A 19,993-nucleotide genomic window follows, 5' to 3' on the forward strand; every position below is an offset into this window, starting at 1 on the left:
ATTCAGTAATATGGACTCTGACGGGCCTGTTTTGTAATTTTAACTTGTTGGGCCAGAGTGGCCCAATACTTCCATGAAAATGGGCTCTTTTTTGTGTTCTGGTCTTGGACCCATTATCAGCGAAGACGAAGTGAATTGGTAAAACCAACTACGACGCCGTTTTCGGCCACTACAAACTGTCAAAGCTCGCTCGTCTCTTCGTTCCACTCGCCTCATTTCTCCGACCAAACCCTAGTCATAACAGAAAATCCACCCCCCGGAACTTCGATCGCTTCAGCGACCGGCAGAGCCGCCGCAGCCATGACGATCCGCCAGCTGATAAACCTCGGTCGACGCACTCGAAAACCAATCCGTCCTTTCACCTCGGTCCAGCCACTCTCCACCGCCGTGGCCACCGCTTCCGAGGCCTCCCTCCCTTCTCCTCCTCCACCAACCGCAATGATCTACGACCGATTGGCCGAATCCGTCAAGGAAAAGCTCAAAAAACTTGAAGACCCCGATCCTCGATTCCTCAAGTACAACTCACCTCATCCGGCAGTACATTCTCACACTGAAATCCTCTCCGCTCCACTTACCCGAGTCACCACTCTCCCCAATGGCCTCCGAATCGCCACCGAGTCGACTCTCGCCTCGACAACCGCCACCGTTGGTGTTTTCATTGACGCTGGATCGAGGTTTGAGAGTGATGAATCCAATGGCACAGCACATTTTTTGGAGCATATGATATTTAAGGGGACGGAGAGGAGGAACGCGAGGGAATTGGAGGAGGAGATTGAGAATATGGGTGGCCATTTGAATGCTTATACTTCAAGGGAGCAGACGACATACTACGCCAAGGTGATGGATAAGGATGTGCCCCGTGCACTGGATATTTTATCTGATATTCTGCAGAATTCCAGGTTTGATGAGCAAAGGATTATCCGGGAGAGGGATGTTATTCTCCGGGAGATGGAGGAGGTATTCAACCGAGTTCTATATTTTCTTGCTTGATTGATTAATTATATATTGTTTTTGTGGATGTTGATTTGTTTGATCTTGTTGTTTGATCATTGTATTGTGTGTTTGATGGGTAAAGCTTGTGGCGCTTAGGTTTATTTTTGTGTTTGTTAGAAATGTTGTGTCCCTGTTGATAGTGCTTATCGGGAACAAAGATACTGGTTTTATGGTTAAATCAATTAGTTTTGGTGGCAACGTTGCCTCTTCTCTTCTTCTGTCCTTTCTTTTTTTCTTGGGGGCGGGGTGCCCCTTGTACGTCGGAGATCATGCTATTCTACTGTAGTTTTTAAGTTTCGGTCAATGATTATGATATCTTTCTCTGGTTGGTTTTAATTTGTAGAATATGTCTATTTAAGCTGAATGCATTTGGTGGATAATAGTTACTCCTTCAAGCAATTAAGTTTTCATATCAGGCTTGTGTATGTAATGGGTTTGTCTGGACTTAAGAAGGCAGGGTAAATAGGTTACAATTTATGCTGGGAGGTGACTAGCAGACATCGCAGGACCATTCTTGTCCTTTATGCTTTACATGCCAAATTCAGAGGCATCTTATATTGGGCAAATATTTTAGATTTTCTTTCATGCCACGTTTTTTTAGTAGTATTTGTAGGTAGAACGAGATGGTGGAATGTCATGAGCATAGTTATAAATGGCACCCCTTGGTGTATGGCGCAAAAGGCACAAGTCTGGTCCATTTTTTGAAAATCGCTGGCTTTCACCTGGCACAGCAATGGGGCGCGCTAGGTGCTTTCTATAAGCCAATTCCTAAAAGGTGGGGCTTTCTATAAAATAAGGAAAAATTGGCTGAACATTAACAAATTTTGCTTTTTTCTTGAATCTTTTGGCTAAAAAATTAAACCTAATCTTGAACACAACGAGTTTGGTAAAAATAGCAATGGTATAAAAATTTAAATTATTTATGCAAATATGTGCTGTGCGCCATGGGCCAGAGCACCTTTGCACCATGCGCCTTTAACAACTATGGCCCTGGGTCGATCTTTTAGTATAAGTCTCGTTCCTGATTCCGTTGTGTTTGTGATCCTTCTCATTGCTAAATGTTACACACTTAGAGAGTATGATCTTGATCAAATGCTGACTAAATAAAGTTTCTATGCAGAACACTGGTGATTTAATGTGATACATCCTCTTCTAAAAAAGTGCTGTATGTACTAATACAAGTGGCTCTTTGCTATTCAATTTTTGAAACCATATTACATATATTCTGCTAGACACAATCTTTATTAGAAGTTAGAACTTACCCTACTCTTGGTAAGAACCATCAAACTCTTGATATATTGGAAAATGAACTTCTGTTCTATTCACTGCCATAATTCTGTTTTTTCTTCCAATGTTTCTGAGAACTATCTGATAATTTATAATTACCGTGCTCACTGTGTTGCATTTCTGGACTGGTTGTAGGTTGAAGGACAAACAGAAGAAGTTATATTTGATCACCTACATGCTACTGCCTTCCAGTATACACCACTGGGTAGGACAATACTTGGACCTGCTGAAAATGTCAAGACTATTGGCAAAGAACATCTAAGAAACTACATATCAACTCATTACACTGCTCCCAGAACGGTATATGGATAATAATTAGGCTTTTCTTCATTGAAAGCCAGTTAGTTTGTTGGCTTGGTTGCTTATGATTTAACTATATGTTGTTAGTAAGTTATTATTTTTCCATTTTTGCTTCTATTTTAGGTAGTCGTCGCCTCTGGTGCTGTTAAGCATGAAGATGTTGTTGAGGAGGTGAAGAAATTATTTACAAAGTTGTCATCAAACCCAACAACAGCTTCTGAGTTAGTTGCTAAAGAACCTGCAATCTTTACGGGCTCAGAGGTAAAATTATCTTGTTCGGGTGCTTGGTGATAACTGTGGGCTGTAATTTTATTGTTTTTGACCTATATTCTGGAAATATAGGTTAGGATGCTTGATGACGACATTCCTCTTGCCCAATTTGCTGTTGCTTTTGAAGGGGCATCTTGGACAGATCCGGATTCCATTGCTTTAATGGTTATGCAGTCAATGTTGGGTTCCTGGAACAAAAATGCAGGTGGTGGGAAGCACATGGGGTAATTATTTACCATGTTACATCCTGATGGTTTGTCTGATTCTACTGAAGACTTCACTTTTCACCGTATGCATTTATTGGATTGGAATTTGTTATGCAGTTCTGAGCTTGCGCAGAGGGTTGGTATCAATGAGATAGCAGAGAGCATGATGGCGTTCAATACCAACTATAAAGACACTGGCTTGTTTGGTGTTTATGCTGTTGCTAAGGTTGGTTTCATACTTAAGCTGAATAAGAGGAGAGGGGATTTATTGGTTTGAATTACTACCTAAAGAAAAAGCTACAGATATATTGATCTCTGTGTGTGCGTATGTGTGTTGGTCTTTGTGAGAACTCAACCTTTTACATCTTGCTGGCTCTAATTGTGTCAACCTTTTGTTTTTGAGTTCTGTTTTACAAAAGTGAAAAATATCTTCACGAAGCCATCTACTGTGTGAATTGTCTGAGAGCATCTGAATATTTTCTTATTTCCTGACTTATCATGCTAGGGGATAAGGTTTTCAGATAGTGAAATGTGTCACTCGTTATTTTTCCCTAGATGCCTATTTTATCAATTTGATTAGTAATTTTTTGGTTTGCTTGTGCAATAATTTTTATTATGTGATTTAAGGATATTTAGTTCTGCAAGTTCTTCCACCTTCCTTTCAGTTATTTGCCTATACGGTGCTGGTCCTTCCTTTTAACGCCCACTGTTAGAAGAAGTTAAATTGATTTCTCAACTTTCTTCTTCTGCTGTTAATTTTTCTTTCTCTTTTTTTTGTGTGTTTGTGTTGGGGGATGGGGGGGGGGGGGCTTATTGGAATTCATTTTTAACTTTTTAGTCTAATTACTGCTGTTTATTTATGGACTCTTTATGTAGCCTGACTGCTTGGATGATTTGGCCTATGCAATTATGTATGAAATAACCAAGCTATGTTATCGCGTGTCAGAGGCCGATGTGGTCCGTGCTCGTAACCAGGTATTTATTCAAGTTATGCTGTCAAGTTGGCTTGCATTTCCTCAGGTGTCCTATTCAGTAACTACTAACTACCAACCGGTTTTGCTTGGAACATATTTCTTTTTTTTTTTTTTTTAACATAAGCTTGGAACATATTTTAATACTGTGTATGAGCTGCCAAAATGGCATATGTGGGATATATAAACTTCATATCTCTGAAAACAATCTTTTTAATTCGTTCATACTTTAACTCACCAATGTGTTGCCTCCAGTTGAAATCTTCTCTGCTGCTGCACATTGATGGAACCAGCCCTGTTGCTGAGGATATTGGACGTCAGGTATGTTTTGGTTTCTAAGAGTGAAACAGCATACCCGGATAAAACATGCACAATCTTATAATATATATTTCTCGAGGGATAGGTGAATAAATTATATGCATGGCAGTTGGCACAGAGATTTGTTGTTAATACCTGGCTTAGATTTTTTTGCCAACTTTTTTAACTGAAATGAATTTGGTCTTGTTTGCTTGTATTTACTAATGCCTGGCTTTCCTTTCGAAGTTCAAATTTTTTTCCTTTGTGCTTGCAGCTGCTTACATATGGTAGAAGGATCCCATATGCTGAACTATTTGCCAGGATAGATGCTGTAGATGCCAGCACTGTCAAACGTGTTGCAAACCGTTTTATCTTTGATAGAGTAAGATAGATTTCCAAATTCTTCAGAAGATATAAGACCTTGTCAAAATATTAACTGGTACTGAATTGTTTCTAAAAACCTTCACTGCTATGCAGGATGTTGCCATTAGCGCCGTGGGTCCCATCCAGGGCTTGCCAGACTACAACTGGTTCAGGCGCAGGACCTACTGGCTCCGTTACTAGGTTACTCCATGCTTCAAACAGGCATTTTTACTCTCTCTTTCCCTGCACTTAATCCAGTGCCAAGAAAGCACCTTGGGCGGACTCTGTTTATTTTGATTTTGTCCATTTGCTTTTGTTGTGTCCTGTAAAATTTTCTGGCTAGTCAAAATAATTAAAGCTGTAATGACATGCGCCACATGGCTATTATTTTGAGACACAGAATTGAATGCTGCTGCTCTTCCAACACTAAAGGCATAATAGGCGGGCACAATAAAGATATAAACATACAGTTACCTTTCCTCTGCTCATCCAAATTTTTGGTTGCCTTGATATCTTAAGTTGAATGAAGTGTAAGTTGTCTTTACTCCCCGAGAAGGAAATTTGTTGTCTACACTCTCCTGCAGTTATCAGGGCTGCTCCACTGCAAGTTTAAGCTCATACTTTTTCTTATATATGTAAATGATGATATTGGTAACAAACAGAGTAATTGCGACCAGGAAGCTAATAGTTGCGGCTAAGTACTCGTGTTCGCAACTGTATTATTTTTTGATCCATGTTTTAAAATTTTCAGCAATACAGGTCCTTGATGACAAATGGTTATTATTACTATTACCAAAATTTTACAGTCTGTTGTTCTTCAGAGAGTCGTGTTAAACCAAACAAGTTTCATTGACAACTTCAATTTGATCTCTTAATATTCTGTGTGATTCTGAAAAGAAGCATGGGCCTTACCAGAAAACAAGAAAGCAACAGCACTAGTTAGTGTCCCATGTTGGACAAAACAAGTGGGTCATGCTCATTCATACATATATATCAGTAGTCCATTTCATTCATACTCTCTGAGCTCAAAAATTGCAGACACTTTAACGTATGGTATTGGGGCTAAAAGTTGTTATATTTGATGGCATCAAATTGAATAAGTACAACTAATAACATCGTACTCTTTATTCTACTTGTTATGCAATCTGTTTGTCTTTTAAGTTTATGAATTAATTCTGTAAGATTGAATTTTTTGATTTGTTGTTTATGCGCAAGTATTACATCTTTTGCTGCTTGTCGGTAGAATTTGAGTTTTATCCAATATTACACATGCAGCATATCAACTGTGGATTCAACTCCGTGCTAGATTGGTAAGGGTTGTAGAAGGCGACGCCCCTTGCTCCAGGGTTGGTCTTCTAGGGAACTCCTCCTGAAAAAAGAATTTCCAACATTTTTCTTTTTTTTTTTTTTTGGTTGTGTAACAAAATGTCTTACACGTATAAATAGTTGATGAATAATTTTCTTTTGTAATTTTAAAAAATATATTTAAAATGAAAATTAATTTTGTACTTGAGTTTAACCTTTTCTTTTTCCTACACATATTTAACAATCTGCCAATAACCCAACACTCGTGAGATTGATTGGAATAGTATGACATCAGTGTACTATTGCTCTATATCGCCTTTAAATTATTAAAAAATATAATTAAATGAAACTATAATTTGAAGTGGAGTTGTACATCATTCATGCATGGATGCAATACTAATACATAATATGAAAATGTGATAGAATATTCTTAGGTGATGATGTGTTTTGCGATTTGATTGATGACTCATTGTGTGGTACCTCCTACTCGCTGCATCTAATTATTGCTATTTCATCATTTTTTTAATTAGTTTTCATACTATAAGTAATTCCATTTCAACCCGTAAAATAATTTCTATTTTATCAATATAATATATATATCACAAAAGATAATGGATACCACCAAAAGTTTATATTTACCCTCACTAGATATCCTCATGTACATAACCTCAAAGGAAGTACTACCACAATTTAAAACACAAACCCCTATAAAATACTAGAATATTTAACAACCAAACAGTCAAAAACTCCGGCTTCAGGTGTCCCAGCTGACCTACCTAATAAAGACGACGGCACAGCTCAAAGTTCAATGTGGCTAGTCAATTTGATCTATTTTCTGAAAAGTACGTGGCAAGGATTGAACTGCCTATTCAATAAGTATAGCTAATCAGTTTATATATAAACACAGGCGACGATTCACGTACATGCAGTCACATAGACCAACAGTCATTCGTCATATAACAACATCAGATATAAGCAGTAATACATACTCACAACTGTAAATCAATCCACGACATAATATTTGACGTTATCATTTATTAGCTAAGAGCCCTACTTACTCTTGTTGAGTACATCAGTCAATGGTCTCGCCGGCCATCATCATCTCATCGTCATATCATATACAGCACAGGATACCCGTTGTATGTGATATCCCCACACTCTTTTACTCCAACTGTGTAGCAATATCAACACAGAACATCACAACAAGCAATGGTATCCCCACATCATTCCAATGTGTAGCTAACAATACAGGATATTCCCCGCTGCCCGGAATACCCCGGTACCCTACGCACCATGGTACCTAGCTTAATTCATATATTTTTCATATCACATCATCAATCACGTTATCATCAATCATATTAACATAAACCATTGACTGTGTTCCCAACTAGGTAAACATCATCTTTTATTTCAATTCACAATCATCATTCTATTCTTTATTATAATTACTTCCTTAATAATAACTCCCAATTTGATTTCACACGACAATCAATTATATGATCATCACATAATCATATCCCGCATGTCCCTACATTACAATCACATAGCACATAGTAACAATTTCACCAATATTTATGGTAATCTAACAAATAATGCACAACTAATTATATAAACAATCAATATACGAAATCCACGTATAAATATAAAGCCAAGTTCACGATCATATCCAAGAAACCATATATACAATACTACACATATAGCTATGTATATAAATCCAATTAGCTATACTTATCTTAAATTCCAAAATGCTTCGATTTTTTACGGGGGACTGCTCAACCCTCTACTTTGTTGTCACGTCCTCGCTGTGCGTCAACTGAAGAAGAGAAAGGAAATTGCACGAGTTGTTTTAGATTGATAGTTAGTGTATATAAATACATATAAGTATGTTTATCATGGGGGAATGGGCCTGTGGGTAATGGCCCACTCCTCCCCCAATTCATTACTCCTTTCTTTTTCTTTTCTTGTCTCTTTCTTTCTTATATATATGTATGTAGATATATTATTTACTAATATATATAAATCATTTATATATATATAAATTATTTAGTAATATTATATATATATGATATTATTATTATATTATTTATTTAATTAGATTTTTTTCAAAATACCCATCACGTCCCTCTTAAATTTCCTTAATTATATAAATTGTCCCCAAATATTATAACAAACTCCAATTTAATCCGTTCAAATTTTATTATATACCAATTTTAATCTATAATTTATTTACTAATTAAATTTAAATTTTTAATAATTATCAATTAAGCTCCCAATTACGTGAAAAATTCTACGAATGTCACACATTACGCGAGGTATTATCCGTTTTAACTTCATATAAACCTCATAATTTTGCCTTAAAAGATGCCTCGTCAGAAAGGGGAGACCTTAAGAATTATACACCACTTGACTTCTCATCTGGAACTAATGACTATGTCAAGTGAGGAGGGAATGGTGCAAGTTGCGACCGAAAAACAAAAGGGATAAAGCAAAGGATGAAATATGCATGATGATAGATGCAACTCACAAGAATAGGATAGCGTTTGGATGTGCAGAAAAAATAAAGATTGTCATTTCACATCGTTTGCCATATGCATAATACCGGAAATTATAATTCTCATCGAATTTGATTGAATTATAATAAATAAAATATATTTATGTTGTGATTTATTTATAATTCAAAAACGTTACTAATTATATAATAAATATATTATATTTACTTTATAATTAATTTAATTTTATATAAAAAATCTGCACACCATTCACCATGCCCCTTCATCTCTTTGCACCTCACAACTTATTCCACTCATCCTTTTTAGTTCTTTAGTTTCACTTTTTTTCATCTCCCTAATTAATCATTACATTTATGTTTAAATGTAACATACTTATGATTATCTCCACATATTTTTGTAATCAAATTTGAATAGATTTAGTACCTACCTACAATTGAGTAAATGTAATTTTCTTAGAATTATTTCTGGGATTAAATTCTATCGAGACTATGTTTCGATAAAAGCTACCATTTATGGGTTTTAATCACACCATAATTGTTTTTCGTCTAATTTACCTATTACAACTATTAAAAATTACTTGATGTGAGGCTAGTTTTGGAATCTCAGTTATATGATTAATTATTGAAATGGTGAATCCAAAATCCATAATCACATTTTTTAAAATCATTCTCCCATAATCAATCATCTAATAATCAGCTATGCGATCGCTCGGCCAAAGTGGGCCATTACATGCGTAGTGAATTAATTGATGTGAAGTTGAGTCGCAGGACCATAGTCATGAGCTCAAATTCCATCAATATATTAATTTTTTTTATTTTAATGATATATCTGTTTATTTTAATAATAATTAATTAGTTATTGGTAAATTATTAAATATTTAGTATTCATAATTAAAAAATGGTTGGATATTCCTTAGCTATTTCAGTATTAATAATAATTTTTATTCTTTTTTCTTTTTTTGAAGATCTTGATTACTACATAGTTAAGGAGTAGTGGTAATGGCCCAACTCATTCCAAAATCAACCTAAGATATAGTGCACATGTTCTTATTACATCCTCTGATGTACTTCACTTTCTCCCTACTAACATGCTATGGTATGGTATGTGATGGGGAATTTTAAAATACACTCCATGACAAAAATGAGATTACAATCTATGAGCTTATTGCATGACAACCATTTATTGACTTGAGTTTTCGAGGGTTTATCGTTGACAAATTCTTTTGTCCGTCTAACTTTTTTTTTTGTGAAATGTAAGTTTTCATTCATCCAGTAATATTTACAGTGTACTCCAGGTATATCCAAAAAGATACAAAAAAACAAAGCTAAAGTTTAAAGAGCAATTAAATTATATGAGAAAAGTGTCAAAATGAGCCTATACACTGTGATCTTGACTGAAATAGTAAGCCCCTCGGGACTGGGTTTTGCGCCCTCAAATATGACTTCATTGCGATGCAAACAACATTTTCGTGTTTTAGATTATTTGAGACTCCATCAGCACATTAAACTCATGGTTTTATTATCATAAGATTTCAACTTTATCAATTAAAATGAAATTTATTGATGCCGAACTCCGAACAAGTACAAAGCTAGACCTACAAAAAGGGGCAATGTACTTATGACTGGTTTTAATTTTTTTTAATTAATTAACTTAGTGTATATATAATGTGGAATGGATTAGAAATGAATTATGATTAAATAAATAATGGTGACAAAGGGCAAAATGAGTTGGAAAGACAACTTTTTGTGCAAATATTGACTCTCAGATTACATTTCTCATTATTTTAATTGTCTTCATGCAGTCACGTGCTTTACACGCACGTGATCCACATGCACACATGTGACTTATTAGAGTTACAACACACTAATGTGTGTTATTTTCACTATATTTCTTTTTTATCCGTACCATTTATTATATATTTCAAAATATCAAATATAATAATTTTAAAATTTTGATGAAGCTCTCAACTCGTTTTAAAATTTTTAAATGAGTTAGTTCGATTTTCTTCAAATTAATTATATATTTTGATATTAATAATATATTATAATTAATTTTATAATTTTATTTTATCCAATCATTTCAATAGTATTTTCGATTGTAAAATTAACTTAAATGATAAGTTTTTATATTCTTCGATTTTCTTTTAATATAATATCGAACCACTTAAATTACTTTTTTAATTTATAATAAATAAAAAATAGAATTTATGAGTATATATATATAAAGGAGGAGGGTAGGTGACGGGATGATTAGGATGCAGGGAATGTGCAGAACATGGTGTACAAGTGATGCTGCTTCACTGTCCCAGCTTTGTCACATGCACTCTCTCTCTCTCTCCATCTCTCTCTCACTCAAAGGTACAACCCTCTTTCCCTGGTGCATGTGCTCCCCATGTGCACTCAATCTTCTCTCTCTTCCATCTCCCCCATACCACTTTCACATGTGCCCTTTTGGGAGGCCACAGCCCCTCAGTTACTGAAATGACAACATTGCCCTTTGTTTCTATTCCCAAAAACCTTGATGGTCCACGTCCTGCTCCAGAGACCCAAGTCTGTTTGTTTTAATTTTAATTTTGTATAATTTTTTTTGAATTGGGAATATATTTGAATAAATTTAATAAAATTGTATTTCATATTAGATATATTTTAAAATGAGAATATATATAAATAAATATATTTTTATTTTAATTACTATTTTGCATTTTCGTTCTTTTCTTGTTGATATTATAAATGTTTGATTCTATGAGTGACAAGGATTAAAATTAGATCGGAGTAGATAAGAGATCTCGCTTCCTCAAGTGTGAATGAAAATCGTTGAATGTCATTGGTATGACATTGTCAGTTCAATACTGAAATGATGAATGACAATCACGTAATAATAATTAAATAAAAAATTAAATTATAAATTTAAAATTTTTATTATAAATAGAAAGGGGGGAAGAAGATAATCTTCTTATTACGCTCCATTGTGTTATAGGTTGATCATCTTGGGGAAAAAAAAGGGAAAAGAAAAAAGACATCTTCGAGGAATAGGGGTAATTTTGTAAAAATGAACTCCAAAGGGTTCGGGGACCTCGCATGTGGCATTGCAGTATTGGCAGGCTTTCGCTGCGGGATTTCCGCGTTGCTCGCAATTGTGCGCCATCTTCCCGCTATCAGGCTTTCAAGTGAGATACCAAAAAGTGGGAGAATTACCAAAACACCCCTAGACGCACAGAAAATCTCTCCCTTCAGTTTCATCGTTCGTGCAACAAGTCGATAGCTACTCCGGATTAAATGATCCGGACCATCCAATTTATTTCACAATAACTGGGAAAGGTTTTGTTAGTTCTATCTCTCTTTCAAATTTAACAGATATTTTCGTTTGAGGCCTGAGTTTGATCTTTCCATGGATATTATAGTAAATACTACATCTATTTTTTAACACATCATATAGTTAGATGATTGTCACATATCTCATGCGATGCGCTACTTTTCGTCATATTTTTTGTTGAGTTTGCTAAACTAGACACGACTAGAGTGGAACACTTATTAGCAAAAATTATATTTTTCGTCTCATAATTTCAAGTTTAGTATATTTTTAATTTCATTGTTCACGAAATTTTTGAAAATAGTCCCATAACTTGCAAAAAATTTCATTTTCAATTCTCCTACCGACTTTTGTTAGAAAAATGACGGGAAAAAAAATCAGATATAAGTCATATAATCGTTATCGTTTTAAAATGGAGGGTAACGATTTCCTTTAGGAAATTGGTATAAGGACTGTAAGTGATTTTTTTTTTAAGTTATCAGACTATTTTTAATAATTATGTAATCAATGGTGTCAAAAGTGTAAATAACGTATTATGAGACAAAAAATATAATATTCCCACACTTATTGGCTACAAATGCATTTGTTAGAACTGACGAGCGTAATTGTGTCTTTATTTTAATAGCAATTGTTGTCTAATTATAAATTATTATTAAATATTGATAATTAATATGCTGAAGGGATTTTATGATGCAATTATGTATTGTTAAGTTTATATAAAGACAATAATAAATGGAAAAAATAAAATCTTTAAGATTTATACATAATTTAAAAATTTCTCAAAATTCTTGAACTTATTATTCCATCCACAAAAAAATTTATATTGTGTTTGGTTTGATGGATTTAAAAATAAAATCCTTAATCACAAATCATTCGAGTTCGTTTGGGTAGTTTGATATTATAAAAAAATTCAAAAATTTTATATTTTATTTTAAATTGTATTTTTCATAAAATATTGAAGGGTTTTAATTATTTTTATATGAAGTTATTTGAAATTCACTTTCTTTCTTAAAAGCAGCTTTAAAGGGCAAAAAAATCAGATAAATTATATTTAATTTTTATAATATAATAAATGATGTTTGGTCACATGTTAAAGAATTTTAGAATTAATTTCCCCACATTGAGATATTTCAAAACAAAAAAATATTCAAAGCCACAAGTATTCAAAATGGCATTCTCGTAATTCCTCCACAAACTAGTGGCACTAATGCACTTCCTCCTTACTTATACCCCATTTCACTTCATCCGTTACACCGTCACAACGTACCCCCTCCTCCCAACGCCACCGTCGCGACAGCCACCGCCACCAGCACCACCGCTAGCTGCTTTCATCGACAATGGGTTCAAAACCGAGAATCTCGACGGCTACAGCCTCCGTCAGACGGCTGAGAAGAAAATCATCTTACTCAAGCAGAAGGCTCAGCAAATTACATGAATCCCGCCACCGTGTGGGCGGCGGCCCGTCGGTTTCCGACAAGCTGGAGGCTCTCAAGAGCCTGATTCCTTCGGAGAAGGCAGAGTTAAAGCCAGACCAGCTCTTCCAAGAGACTGCCGACTACATTGTGCTTCTGAAAACTCAGGTGTTTGTTTTGCAGAAATTGATTGATTTTTACGGCTCTCAACCTCAAGAAAACCCTAATGCTGTATAGTTACTAGCCGTTTTTTCATGAGCCAAAGCAAAGAGAAAAAAAAAATGAGGAAAGAAGAAAAGGAAGAAGAAGGTTTTTCCTTTTTTTTTTTTTAAATTTATTATTTTTCCCTATTTTCTTGATTAATTAGTACTTATATGAATGGATTAATTAGCTTCCACGGCAACAAACTTGCGGTGCAAATCATAAACTAAGTATATTTAGTATCATAGATTTTATCTCCATTTTCTCCTCCTTGCATGGATCTTCAAAACTCCACTTTTCCTTACATGGATCTTGTTGTTGCTTAGATGAGTTTCTTGATTCCATTTGGTATTTTTGTTCTTGATGGGAAAATGGGAACAAATCCAATGAACTATTGTAGTTTCATGTTTGTTGAATTTACTGATCTTTTCCCCCCTCTTGCATTGACAGTCATTCAGCTTGATTTGATAAAAAAATTTAGTGTACCAGTAACTAAACAAATGCACATTTTCTTTGTTCTTAAAATTTCTAATAAGAAGATTACGAATGATTTCAACTATGATGGATGTGGCTTACATGAAACAGTCTCAATAACTACAGCCCACCACACCACTACATGAAGGTCGGTAAGTTTTACTGGTGGGCACAGTGAATTCTGAGAGTGGAGAATGAATTTGTGATGGGAGGTGGTAATTATTGAGCAGACAGCAGTGGCAGAGGGGTGTACCTGAAAATTGGTAATGGCTTCCACATGCCATGTTATGGGAACGGGACAAACACAAGTACTGTTCTGGTCCTTTGTACTGAAAATGTGCAACAACTGGAACTGGTAAATTATTTTTTGTCTCTTCTTTCCTCATTTCATTTGTAGGATATTTTGTTTGTATTGATAAGAACAAGTGGAGAATACTGAACACTCCTGTGATGTCCTCTCTTCACTCAAATTTCACTTTTTATCAAAGATACATACTTTTCATGAATTATGATAAAAGCTTGCCACTCTCCTATTTTTACCCAACTAATCTGTTAAATATTGTAATAAAAAGTTATGAATTTACCGTGTGATAAAAGATCAATCAAAAAAAGAGAGAGAGGTAGGTGTCAAAAAGAATTCTAACTTAAATTAGCCGAGGAAATAACATTCTTCTTTTCATAATTTTGATATGTATACTTTTGATCATATTAATTACGGATTATGGTATTTACATATTGTCCCACAAGTTTAAAATTTTTGTACTTTTGATTTTTCAACAATTAGTTATTCAACGAAAATTGTATTGTTGCCCTTTAGCTTGAAAAGTTAATGTCCACATGCATATCACGTGGCCCTATCCTCGAATAGCTAGTGGAAAACTATCAGAGGACCAAAATTAGTTTTTTCCAAAGTTATGTGATTGAAAGTGCAAAATTCATAATTAATACAATTAAAATTGTATAAATCTTAAATTGCAGACCAAAAAAAAATGTAATTTTCTCAGTTAAATAGGACCACAATTGGTTACTTATATTATAAATATTATTATATTTGTCATATTATTAATTGATTATTGTTGGTAATCTCTAGGATAAATTATATTTTACCATTCGAATTATGTACGTTTTTATATTTGGGCATTTGAACTTTTTCTTATATCCACTTATCATCTCAACTATACAAATTTTGCACTTTGTCGTATATACGGGTTTTTTTATTGATTTTTTTGTCAAAAAAAATCACATTATGTGTATATGTAAAGAATACCACATTACATAACGTTTAAATATCACATGTGCACTGCATGTAATTTTTTTTGATAAAAAATTTGTTGAAAAATAATTATAAATGACAAAGTACAAAATTTTATAAAATTGAGATAGAAAATTAAAATAAAAAAAATTAGATGTCAAAATATAAAAATAATTACAATTAGAATGAAAAGATGTAATTACCATAAACTCTATATCAGTCATTTGCTTCTGGATATATGCAAAGAAGGGCAATAAATGGAGTGAGAGGAAGGTAGGAGTTAACAGTTAAGGACAAGGGTGGGGGGTGTGACCACTGACCACCGCAACGTGCCCACCTCATTTCCCAGCTATAATTGAACATTCTGATATTTGGCATATGCAAATTTTAAATATGAGATTGACTAATTTACCCGTGAAGCAATTGATGTAGCCTACATGTTGCGGATTGAATTTTGTATTTCATAGCATGTTGCATCTTTTATTATATTTAATATTTGCCTGCAACTTTTTGGGTGTTTAAGTTTAGTTTTGTGTTAATAATGTTTTAATTTAATGGTTAAGATTAAAGTTGATATCCTATAAATAAGTTTAAAATTATGGATTCGAGTCTCATCAGACATATGTGTATATATATATGTTTCATTTTACGTGAATGTTTGTCTCACTTCATGTGAGTTCTTGTAATTTATTATTATTATTAGTCATATTGATATATCAATGTAATTTGTTATCATTTTTAGTTATATTGATGTATTGATTAAATCGACGTATTATACCAAAAAAAAAAAAAAAAGTCTTCGAATATATATAATTAACAGCTCATTATATTTGATTTTTTCTAAATAATTTTAATTGATACATAAAGTTCTTAATATTTATTATAGATTTTAGTATTAATAGTTAACTAAGTCTTAATTGTATTATTTAATTTTTAATGTAATAAGTGAAATACTTGGCCAAGTGTTCTTGCTTTCGCGTTCATCTCCAGATCTCATCCAAGCGGAGCAAATATTTTGTCAAAAATTCAGAAAGTTTAATTACAATTCACAAACAGACTCATCACATACATTAATCCATGAATTGTTCTCGTACAATACCATTGGCTTCACGCTAACATATTTGAGATCACACCACATACGCATTGTCTTTTTCCGAATAAAATATATGACGTAATTTTTATACACATATTGTATGTATGTGTATTAGATAAATTAGAGGATACAATATACTTCACAATATAAAATCAAATCCCGCTTGAAGTTTCATTTCTTTATCCAATTGATAAACTTGCTTAGATTTTCATGAGAATGTCCCCCTTCTCTTGCACTGCTCCACACCTTTCCCTTCAAATGCAAAGCTCTCCCCCTGAACGCACCGTCCCCAAGCAACCGATCGATCTTTCTGTTAATTTCTTCCGATGCCACGATCCCGTTAGCACCGTCCTCTTCAAGTCGCAATCCCACCTTCCAAATATCACAAACATAGCTCTGATTAATAAACTGATCCGCAAAATAAGGCCAACACAGCATTGGAACTCCGCTGCTCACACTTTCCAGAGTCGAGTTCCAGCCACAGTGACTTATAAAACAAGCGGTTGAAGGATGCTCCAAAACTCTCTGCTGAGGCGCCCAACCGATGATCCGCCCTCGACCCGCCACTCTCTCCAAGAACTCTTCCCAATCGTCAGCCCCATCAATGGCTTCGGGACGAACCACCCACAGGAACGGCCTGTTGGCGAGCTCCAGCCCTAATGCTAACTCTTTGACATGAGCTTTTTTGAGCATTACAGAGCTCCCAAACGCAACGTATATCACTGAGCAGGGTGGCTGCCTGTCGAGCCATTCTAGGCACTCGTACTCTTGCTGCCAGAAATGCCCGCCGGCTGAATGTGCCGGCCGGTTATTGGTGGCTAGCAGAGGGCCGATGGGGAGTATCTGTGGAGCCATGGTGAATGCTCCTGGCTCGAGATCGAGGACGGAGTTGCAAATGAGCCAGTCTGCTGATTCTGTTGGTGTGTTGTTTTCAGTCATGATGTGGAAGAGTAGTTTCTGCAGTGAGGCGATTTTGAGACGGTGCCAGACGAAGTCGGACGGGCTCATGATGGGCATTGTTGCTGCAAACTGAACCGCCTTGTCCGTTAATGGATTTCCTGCGCTTGCCATTGTCTTTACTATTTACTTTGGTTTCATTCTTAAAACTAGCATGTAATGCAATTTTCTTCCATCCCACTTTTACGTTACACATTGATATCATAATTATACGTGTATATATATGTGACTCTTATTTTAAATTATATTTTAATCTAAATATAAGAATTTTTATTAAAGCAAACATGATACACTTGCCATGTGATTAATCATTTTCTTTAAACTATACATTAATCACATGACAAGTGTATATATTGCACTTATCATATAATTAATTTAGGTCTGACCAAAATCGATTTTAAGTTAGAATTCCTCTTTAAATATATATGTCTTTTGTTTGAAAAGAGAACACATGTTGATATAATATATGACACCAATTCATAACATAAAAGTGTGATAAAAAATTCACAACCAATTTCCAACGGCATCTTCCTATGCCATTTTCTAACTTGCTTGATATAGTGAGAAAATCTACATACCTTAAGCTTTCTATTTCAAATATCTTCAATTTTATTTAATAGACATGTTTTGTATAATTGTTTTAAAAATAAGATAATTGATGAACACAAAAATACGTATATATTGAATTGAATAAAAGATGCAATAGCATTTAAAATAAAATCAAATCCATAAATGGGGCCTTCACAGTGTGTAATTGGTATGTGGATTTGGATCTTCTATTATAAATACTTTTATAAGCAAACGGTAGAAGTAAATATTTCATACATACAGTATAATTACCGAAAAAACACAAGAAATTCTATAATTACCTCGGACTTTAGGGGTATATATGTAATATTCTCACCCTATCTCTAGATTGAAACAAGAGGGCAAATTTTAGTGTGTATTACTTATGCCCAAATTTAAACTAATTACACGACGAAAATTACATAAATTGCACTTATCATATAATTGATTCAATCATAACATACTCAATTTTCAAATAAAAATTACGAGTAATATAAAAACGTTACCTTGGTCGTCAATAATTCCATCCTGAATCAACTTGGGAATGTTGAACCCCAACACCAACAAAGCGGCCGCTGCGGGCAGAAAGGCCACAGATCCAATTCCCATCCTCTCCGCAACCTGCTGAATTCTGCCGAGGCTCTGATCATAAACAATGCAACTCACCTTATCCTCCGCCGAGCATCCACCAATCTCTCGTATCAACTCCTCGATTTTCACAGGCATCACTCTGCACACCGCCTCCATCAGCTTCCCCGGAATCTGTCTCTCGCCTGATTCTAGTCCATCCGGAACTGAAACCAAACGGATACTATCGTCCAACGCGGAGGTGGAATTGAGGAGACGGTGGTGGACGATCTCTGTGTTCACGATTGTGGTTCTTATCCTGTGTTTGGCTAAGCAGTACGCGAGTTCAAACATGGGGATCACATGCCCTTGAACTGGGAATGGCACCATTAGTACGTGAGGTTTCCCCATTGCTGTTCTTCCCTTACACGCTAATAGCCTCTTACCCTGTATGCTGTATATGTCTATATCTTACATATCTTAAATATTTAACAAATGAGTTGGTCGTTCAATAATATCAAGAATTCTAGGCTACGTCCGATTTCATCAAACCAAAGTTAATTTAAATAATAAGTGTATTATACTGATCGTACGGTCAAGATGAATAACCGATTATGAGCCAAATGCAATTATACTTGTAATCTGATTAATTTAATTCGATCAAACTCAATTCAAATAATAATTTTATGTGTATCTGTCTGTCTGTGAAGGGGAGAGATTTGAAAGCAGCAAGGGTGGCTGCTAATTGGGTTGTTAATTAATTTTGAAGAAAGAGAAAGGTGAAATGTCGGATAGTGTTGAGAGGTTGATTCCTTGGGCAAGAAATACAAAAATGGTGGAGTTGGATGAGTAGCATCTCATATTTTTATTGAATTAAAATAATAATCGGGTGGATGAGATTATTTGTATTCACTTTATTTATTTTAATGTTGTTGGTATCCGACGGAAGACTTTAATTGACCAGCCTAATATTATATAATCCAAATCATTGTCAAGACAGACATTTTAATTATTTAATTTGATTTTGAATTGAAGAAGGGTGAATTTTGTGTCACGGCCTAATAGGTCTGTCATTATCAAGTAGAATGAATTAAAATATGGTACAAGTAAAATATTGTGTCAATTTACAGCTCCAAACACAATTTATATTTTTTTAAATTAAGTCTGGATCTAATATTTTTTATGAGTTTGGGTTCCATTTGTGGTATTTTTTAAGTACTTTTTTTAATTTCAAAAAATTGAATAATAATAATTATAAATATTCATTATTAATAATGATAACAATTAAAAAATCTGTCATTAATTTGATTATGATTTTCCCCTTTGCGAAAATAGAGTCTGAACTTACAATATTGGAGGTCGTATAATAATATAAATTATTCAAATAAATCAAAGTGAAGCTTGAGTTCGAAAATTAGAACTTGCAGGCCCATTAAAAATCCAGTCCAATTAAGGGATGGGCTAACTTACTGGGCCGATGAAAAAATAATTTTAGGCATAGCACTTGAGAACATAAGCCCAATAATTGTCAACTTTTGATGGAAAATTATAGCCCAAATCGGATTTAGTTGAACCTAAATCAATTATATAACAAGTACAATATATTTTTTGTGTAATTAATGTACAATTCAAAAAAATTAATCAATCACATGATAAGTG

The 19,993-nt window shown here is 34.3% G+C and overlaps 2 protein-coding genes and 1 long non-coding RNA gene across 4 annotated transcripts; 2 read left to right on the forward strand and 1 right to left on the reverse strand.

The window, feature by feature from the left end:
• Positions 1-178: 178 nt before the first annotated feature.
• On the forward strand, positions 179-5,098 carry LOC105167641 (putative mitochondrial-processing peptidase subunit beta, mitochondrial). Its single transcript, XM_011087433.3, has 9 exons — positions 179-957; positions 2,416-2,580; positions 2,704-2,841; positions 2,923-3,074; positions 3,174-3,282; positions 3,933-4,031; positions 4,283-4,348; positions 4,599-4,706; positions 4,802-5,098. The coding sequence occupies exons 1-9, from the start codon at positions 301-303 to the stop codon at positions 4,886-4,888; spliced, it is 1,581 nt and encodes a 526-aa protein (XP_011085735.1). The 5' UTR covers positions 179-300; the 3' UTR covers positions 4,889-5,098.
• Positions 5,099-13,250: 8,152 nt separating this feature from the next.
• On the forward strand, positions 13,251-14,385 carry LOC148787109 (uncharacterized). The gene is made up of 2 exons (XR_016066893.1): positions 13,251-13,391; positions 14,010-14,385. It is a non-coding gene; the product is annotated as an uncharacterized LOC148787109 (long non-coding RNA).
• A 1,810-nt stretch (positions 14,386-16,195) lies between these two features.
• On the reverse strand, positions 16,196-18,853 carry LOC105167732 (UDP-glycosyltransferase 83A1). 2 transcript variants are annotated; one of them, XM_020695676.2, is made up of 3 exons: positions 18,274-18,853; positions 16,700-17,301; positions 16,196-16,615 (listed from the first exon to the last, which is right to left on the reverse strand). In XM_020695676.2, exons 1-3 carry the CDS (start codon positions 18,743-18,745, stop codon positions 16,415-16,417), a joined length of 1,275 nt encoding a protein of 424 aa, XP_020551335.1. In that variant the 5' UTR covers positions 18,746-18,853; the 3' UTR covers positions 16,196-16,414. The 2 variants fall into 2 exon arrangements, with proteins under 2 accessions (XP_020551335.1, XP_011085854.1); XM_011087552.3 differs by having other exon boundaries at positions 16,196-17,301; positions 18,274-18,849.
• Between the last annotated feature and the right edge of the window lie 1,140 nt (positions 18,854-19,993).

Source organism: Sesamum indicum, linkage group LG8 (assembly GCF_026168435.1).
Source record: "Sesamum indicum cultivar Baizhima isolate 11 linkage group LG8, ASM2616843v1, whole genome shotgun sequence".
NCBI classification, from domain to species: Eukaryota; Viridiplantae; Streptophyta; class Magnoliopsida; order Lamiales; family Pedaliaceae; genus Sesamum; species Sesamum indicum.